The sequence below is a fragment of the Branchiostoma floridae genome, chromosome 7 (assembly GCF_000003815.2).
Source record: "Branchiostoma floridae strain S238N-H82 chromosome 7, Bfl_VNyyK, whole genome shotgun sequence".
Lineage (NCBI taxonomy): Eukaryota > Metazoa > Chordata > Leptocardii > Amphioxiformes > Branchiostomatidae > Branchiostoma > Branchiostoma floridae.
In genome coordinates, this window is record NC_049985.1 from 18,657,691 (window position 1) to 18,665,933 (window position 8,243).

An 8,243-nucleotide genomic window follows, 5' to 3' on the forward strand; every position below is an offset into this window, starting at 1 on the left:
CACTGGCGTTACTTTCTGCAAAGAAACGTTTGACCGTGTAGGAGAATGCTCTACTGCTGCTTATTGCTGTATTCTTTCCGAGACATGACAGGTTTGTGACCATGGTGGACCCCATGTTTGCACCGAAGGCGCGCTCGCCCGCGCAACCTGCGTACAGAATTTCTGTCCAAAACCCCGAACCTGGGTACACACGCGTGCAGACCAACTTTCCCTTTTCTGAAGGTAAAAATAATGATTGTTTGTGCCGTTGTGTTACATTTTTATTTCTACCACGTTTGTCGCAAAGACGCCCCCGCGCACGGTGCGCTCAGAACCGTAAAATAACCCTGACCGAGTCGACGCTGCAGGCACGCGACGACCAACTTTCAAACTCATGTATCTTCTTACGAACAGCTTCGTTTGTGACAACTGATAAGTAGCAACAAGAATTTTAGCCCAATCATTTTTCTGTATATTCATTACATGCAACGAAGAATGGCTATCAGTGGAATATAGTGTCCTTGGTAGAAAGAAATGTCCTGTTTACATTGACCAAAGGTTGAAATTTGCCAAAATATTGCAGCAGGTTTATGGTACTAATAATTGATCATAGATAAGCACATAGGACTTTACTTTGTATAAATTGCATTTACAATCAAACCAAAAAATGTCTGTACATGTACATGTTGACAAAAACGGTATCTATGAATTAAAAAAAAAACTTACACATCCACAAGAAAGGATGAATAAATTCTGAAAGATTGTTGTGACACCTTTTATATCTGTCACGTACATTTCTGCCACGTTTCCACGCAGGCACGTACTCTTTGTTGTGGGTGACATCATTTTGCACCAATCACAGCATTGAAAAGTCCAATCGATCAATCTACATAATACGGGCATTGTGGACTCTGTTGCGCAGTGTATTTTAGAATACTGGGACAAAAACACGTACCAAACTGTAGAAAAGATCTTCATCTTGCCCTGGTCCTTCACATTCAGTTTCTTCTGGCACTGTTAAGATTGACTGTCTGTGACTTCAAGTTGAGCTTGCCCAAAAGATTGTCCAACATCTAGCGAACCGTACCGACTGTATGTAGCACTTTTCCACTAGCGCTGCTCTCTACAAAGTTTAGAAATAGTAACATATTATTGTTATCTAAGTATTGTTGTATCCTCAGCTGGAACATTCAAAGCCAACAGCAAATACTTATACAGCAAGGGATTGAAAGCTTTATTTGGAATTAGACAATCATTAGACAAAGCAGACGCACCATTATCAGTTAAAAACAAACTCTTCGACACTTGTGTTAAACCTATATTGCTTTATGGATCTAAAATTTGGGGCCCATTCAAAAGTCCTAAATCTTGTCCTATTGAAAATGTACACTTGAAATTTTGTAAACACTCACTTAATGTTCCAAATACTTCATCTAACCTTGCTGTACGTGCTGAATTAGGCAGGTATCCTATCCAACTGGAGGCCTCTCTAAACGCGATCAAATATCTCATTAGAATTCAGCAGAACGTGCCAGCTGAGAGTCTGCAAGCAGACGCTCTTTTATGTCAAGTGAATCTAGATTCATCAGGTACTAAATGTTGGGCATCTGGTGTTCGCAAAACCTTGGAGGAGTGTGGTTACCCGTTTGTTTGGCAAGCCCCTCAATCAACAGATTCAGATGTATCCCACCTAATTTCTGCAATCCACCAGCGTCTGAAGGATATTTATTTCCAGAATTTCCTAACCAACATTCATAATGATAATAAAGGTTTAAGTGCGAAAAACAAACTCCGAACGTACAGACTACTCAAGTCCACGTACAATGAAGAACAGTATCTGAAAATAACAAACATTCGGCACAGAGCTACCATCGCTAAACTAAGAATCAGTAGCCACAAACTGCGAATTGAATCAGGAAGGCACAACCGCACTCCTCTAGAACAAAGGGTCTGCCAATTTTGTACTCCAAATATGGTAGAAGATGAAGTACATTTCACTGTTGATTGTGATATGTATGCCAATGATAGAAATATTCTATTTAATTACGTAGAAAGTAGATTCCCTTATTCTAGACACATGAGTAGCACTGACACGTTTGTATTCCTCATGCGTTTTGACAAACCAACCATAGCTAAACCCATACAGTCCTATATTTTCACAATTACCAAGAAGCGAGAAGAAGCCGAACCTCTATATTAGACAAGATTTGTGATACTTTTATATGTATATATGTTTTGACTTGTTGCGACCTGTACTTAGCTCTGTCGGGCAAAAATGTACAATAAAGGTCTTCATTCATTCATTCAACGATTGACCGTGTGCACGAATGTTTGTTGAGCTCTACTGCTGCTTATTGTTGTATCACCCGCGAGACACGACAGGTTTGTGGTATATATAATAAAACAAATGTATGTCCCAAAGACGCGCCCGCCCGTGTCCCCTCCATACAGAACTGTCCAAAATCCCTGGCCGAGACATGGTTGAAAACACACGTGCACGCAGACCAGCTTTCAAAGTCATGCATCTTCTGACGAACAGCTTAGTTTGTGATAAATGATTACGTATCGAGGAAGTGGTTGAACAAAATCACTAAACGCCTTTCTGTATATTCATTCCATGCATCAAAACATCGCTAATACGTAGAATGAAATGCACTTGTTAGGACAAATTTAAAACCTTGTATTGTTTACAGTGACCAGAGGTTGAGGTTGGCCAAAATATTTCAACAGTCATATCCTGCTATGTTTCATCTACTGTAACGGGGGCCGCCCTAAGATGGTTCCCGTCGAAAGACGGTACGGATTTTTTGCTGATCTTATTATCCATAAGTACACCGTGTTTGTTGCCACTGACTATGCTGATTACAAAGGTAAATAAACCAAGTCCATGCACAGAGCTTTCATTTGCATTCCAAGTATACTTTAACATATTTACTTCATGTTTTTTTAAAAACAGAATTCTAACAGTAATGTTGACAGTGCTTAATCACTGCGGTCACCGGCCTCTGCGTATTGGCGGCTCGTGTCGCTAACTATACGAACTCTTCCAAGCAGTCACACATCTGCCATGATACGCATAAATAAAGCTCCATAAAACACTATGAATATGGGTCTTCAAATGTTTGTTGACTAGAAAAGCAACCAAAAGGAAGTGACATAAACATTGCCACCATTGTACTCCCAAGGGAGTGTGGCCGTGAAAGTGGCAGACTAGAGAACGCTCCAAAGATTTATTTGACTGTAACAAATGATTCGTGCTGTCTATGAAAACAAGACTTGATAGAGAGATGTAGATGATATTTTCATATAATCAGACAGAGTTTTGTTGATGTTGGCGTTGTCGTTTATTCGTAATGTTTTTTTTTAGTAGGGCATTCACAATCAGTGCATTCAGCCCATTGCCCGTAAAAACATCAGCTGGATTGTTCTAGGTACGGCCTTCCTCATGTGAGACAAGAAGTACATACAGTCACGATTTTACTGTCAAAAGAAAGCTAAAATATCATACAATTAATTTTTTCTGTGTACTTAAATTTACCACTTACTTCTAAAGAGAGCAAAATGTAAAAAAGCGTACCAAGTTAGGCACACTGTCCAGCGTAGCATAAAATTGGAAGGTAACATACACGAAATTGTCTCACAGTGTTTGCCGCTTGTAACACGCAGCGCGAAAGGTTTATGAACCACATTCATGCATTTCTTATTCAAGTATGTTGTTCAAATCTATGTGTAAAAAATTCAGTCATCAAATTTTGACCTCTCTCAGGCAGCTAGCGATGGAGCGCCATGAGTTTGAGCGCAAGAAAAAGCTTACCGTGTTGGGGCACCTCTCGTTAAATATTGAACCCCATGAATCTGCTATTGATGCCCTTTATTAACCTTGAATGCCCGTTATACTAAGTATAATTTTTCTATCATTAATATTTGAGAATACACAAAAGCTTACATTACATTACATTCACAATTATACTCGAAAATGTGTCCACATATTGACAAATTTTTTCACTATCAATTCAAGCAAAACTAGTAATCCTCTTCAAAAATACGAATAATAGCAGAGATATTGTCCATGATTGTTGTGCTGCTTTTTTTTACTTTTGTCGGGTACATTTCTGCCACGTTTCTGCATGCGGCTGGGTGCGTGTGTTTGCTGTGGATGTCAACATTCTTTGTTGTGGGTGACATCATTTTGCACCAATCACAGCGTTGAAATGTCCCCTTGATCAATCTTTATGAAACTGGCATCGTGGACTCTGTTGCGCAGTATGTTATAGAATATTGGGACAAACAACACGTACCGAACTGTAGACCGGGTCTTCAACTTGTCCTGGTCCTCCACATCCAGTTTCTCCCGGCACTGGTACAAGTTATTGTCGGTGACTTCAAGTCGAGATTGTCCAAAAGATTGTCAGGCTGTATTTACCAATCAGGTAAGATAGTTTTCCACTGGCGTTACTTTCTGCAAAGAAACGTTTCGCCGTGTAGGAGAATGCTCTGTTGCTGCTTAGTGCTGTATTCTTTCCGAGACATGACAGGTTTGTGACCATGGTGGACCCCATGTTTGCACCGAAGGCGCGCTCGCCCGCGCAACCTGCGTACAGAATTTCCGTCCAAAACCCCGAACCTGGGTACACACGCGTGAAGACCAACTTTCCCTTTTCTGAAGGTAAAAATAATGATCGTTTGTGCCGTTGTATTACACTTTTATTTCTACCACGTTTGTCGCAAAGACGCGCCCGCACACCGTGTGCACAGGACCGTAAAATAACCCTGACTGAGACGACGCTGCAGGCACGCGCCGACCAACTTTCAAACTTATGTATCTTCTTACGAACAGCTTCGTTTGTGACAAATGATTAAGTAGCAACTAGAATTTTTAACCTAATCAGTAAGAGAATTAATTTTTATTCATTACATCTGTCGAAGCATGGCTATTAGTAGAATAAAGTGTCCTTGGTACTAAAAACATGTCCTGTTTACATTGACCAAAGGTTGAAGTTTGCCAAAATACTGCAGCAGTTTTATGGTGCCATAATTGATCATGCAGTTTTTTTGTAAGCACAGAGGCCTGTGTCTACATTGCATTTACAATTATACAAAAAATGTCTCCAGATGTTGACAAGAACTGTAACTATGAAATAAAAAAAGAACTTACAATTCCAAAAGGACAAGGAAAATCTGAAAGATTGTTTATGATTGTTGTGCTGCCTTTTAAATCTGTCACGTACATTTCTGCCACTTTTTTTCCTGCTTGAGACCGGTGCGTGCGTTTGCTGGGGATGTCAATATTCTTTGTTGTGGGTGACATCATTTTGCACCAACTATAGCGTTGAAAAGTACCATCGACCGATCCACATGACAGGGACATCGATATCGTGCACTCTGTTGGCCATAATATATTAGACTAATGGGACAAATAACACGTAATAGACTGTAGACCAGGTTTTCAACTTGTCCAGGTCCTCCAAATCCAGTTTCTACCGTCAGTGGTAAGAATGACTGTCGTTGACTTCAGGTCGAGATTGTCCGCAAGATTGTCCGACATCTAGCGAACGGAACCGACAGTATTTAGCACCCAGGTAAGATACATGTAGATGCCCACTAGCGCTGCTTTCTAGAAGTAATCTCTGACTGTGTACATCAATGTTTGTTGAGCTCAGCTGCTGCTTATTTCTGCATCCTTCGCTACACAGATTTATGATGGTAGAACACATGTTTGCCCAAAAGACACCCCCTGCACACAGAACTGTCCAAAATCCCTGGCCGGGAAGAGGGTGAAGGCACTAACAGACCGACTTTCAGAGTCATATATCTTCTTACGGACAACTTTGCTTGGGATTAATGATTAAGTAGCAAGGAGAGGTTTGAACCCAATCATTAAAATTATCTCTGTATGTTCAGTACATGTATAAATTTAGAGTATGGCTACTAGGTAGTTGAAAAATGTCCTTGGTAGAAACAAACTAAAAACGATGTCCTGTTTACATTGACAAAAGGTCGAAGTTGGCCAAAATATTGCAGCACTTTTTTTCTGCTTTGTTTCCTCAATGCTAAATACAGGTGCCTGTAGACTGCTATTAACGCCCTTTATTCATCTTGAAAACTCCGTTATGAATTGATAAGTATAGTTTCATTAACTTTGTTTTAAGATAAACAAAAAGTTCACATTCACAATTCTACTCGAAAATGCATCCATATGTTGACAAAAACTGTCACGATCAATTCAACCAAAACTAGTAATCCTCTAAAGAAAGACTAATAAAAGCTGAAAGATTATCTATGATTGTTGTGCCGCCTTTTCACTTATGTCAGGTACATTTCTGCCACGTCTGTGCATGGGGCCGATGCGTGCGTTTGGTGTTACTGTCATAACTCTTTGTTGTGGGTGACATCATTTCGCACCAATAACAGCGTTGAAAAGTCTCGCCTTCCCAATCGGTGTTGCTTTCTAGACACGTTTGGCCATGTACATCTATGTTTACTTATTTCTTTTGCTGTATATTGCTGTATCCTTTTGAAAGGCATGGAAGGTCTGTGAAAGTAGACAAAACTTGCAGACCCTGCGTATCCCGTACGTACACCCTGCGTGTCCTCTGCGTACTGCACCGCCCCGAACACGGACCGGAAAGAGGGTGCACACAAGCGCAGATCGACCAACTTTAGTTGAAAACATTTAAAAAATATTATATTCACAATAATACCCGAAAATGTCTCCACAAAATGTCAAAAGTCGGACGGAACATCGCCCGGTTATTGTAGGAAGCCCAAACTAGTCTGGCGCGAGGCAGTAGAGTTCGGGCAAACTCCGACCGAACAAAAGAGAGTCTAAAACCGTCGGATTTCCGCCCGAGGATTGTCCAAGTCTTGGCCATGGCTCGGGCAAGCTCCGGTCGAGCTACAGCCAACCCATTCACGAACTCTCCGAGATCAACACTCGCCGCTGAGGCCTCGCTGAAATTAAGCGCAGCTGCAAGTACCCCGCAGACGCCTGCCAAGCTGCTAAAAATCGCTCAAGGTCCGCATAATCGCGAAAACGCCGGCCATACTCCGACCGAAAATGTCCATTTGGAGCTCGCCGACAAGTCTACCAAGCTAAATTCTTGATTTGTAAAGGGGGCTTTACACGCGCAGACCAACTTTCAAAGTCGTGCATCTTCCTAGGAACAATTTTGGTGTTGCACGTTGATAAATGTATAAGTAGCAAGTAGAGGTTTGAAGCCAATCACCCACTGCAGGTAGAATATAATTTCTATGGTAGAAAACAACATGTCCTGTTTATATTGACCAAAGGTTAAAGTTGGCCAAATTATTGCAGCAGTGTTGCCGTGCTATAATCATAGGTAAACACAGACGCCTACAATATTGATCTTTCTACATCACATTTACAATCACACCTAAAAATGTCTCCAAATATTGACAAAAACTGTAACTATAGATTCAAAGACAACTCACAATTCCGCTAAAATTGAAGAATAACTGTTTATGATTGTTGTGTTGCCTTTTATTTCTGCCATCCACATTTATGCCACGTTTCTGCATGCGACCGATGCGTGCGTTTGCTGTGAATGTCACTATTCTTTGTTGTGGTTGACATCATTTTGCACTAATCGTAGCGTAGTAAAGTCCCATTGATCGATCTACCTAATACTGGTATTGTGGAATCTGTTGCTCAGTTTATTTTAGAATACTGGGGAAAATAACACGTACCAAACTGTGGAAAAGGTCTTCAGTTTGTCGTGGTCTTCCACTTCCAGTTTCTTCCGGCACTAGCTGGTAAAATTGACTGTCGGTGACTTCAGGTTGAGCTTGCCAAAAACATTGTCCAACATCTAGCGAACCGTACCGCCTGTATCTAGCATCCAGGTAAGATAGTTTTCCACTAGCGCTGCTTTCTGAAAAGAAACGCACGTTTGGCCGTGTGTACGAATGTTTGAGCTCAACTGCTGCTTATTGCTGTATCCTAATTGGCGAGACATGACAGGTTTGTGATAATAGAACAAATGTATGTCCCAAAGACGCGCCTGCCCGTGTCCCCTGCATACAGAACTGTCCAACATGGTTGGAGACACACGCAGATTAACTTTCAAAGTCATGCATCTTCTTACGAACAGCGTAGTTTGTGATAAATGATTAAGTAGCAAGGAGATGGTTGAACACAATCACTAAACGTCTTTCCGTATATCCATTCCAGGCATCAAAACATCACTAATTGGTAGAATGAAATGTTCTTGTTCGGACAAAAGCCGTCGCGGAGTGGTCTTAGT

At 41.0% G+C, this 8,243-nt stretch overlaps 1 protein-coding gene across 1 annotated transcript in view; it reads left to right on the forward strand.

Moving 5' to 3' along the window:
* The first annotated feature begins 4,524 nt into the window (after positions 1 to 4,524).
* LOC118420134 overlaps positions 4,525 to 8,243 on the forward strand; it is a 10,521-nt gene continuing 6,802 nt past the window's right edge. The window contains exon 1 of the mRNA XM_035826840.1: positions 4,525 to 4,645. Within this exon, the coding sequence (XP_035682733.1) occupies positions 4,525 to 4,645 (121 nt within the window). The remainder of the gene's footprint in view (positions 4,646 to 8,243) is intronic.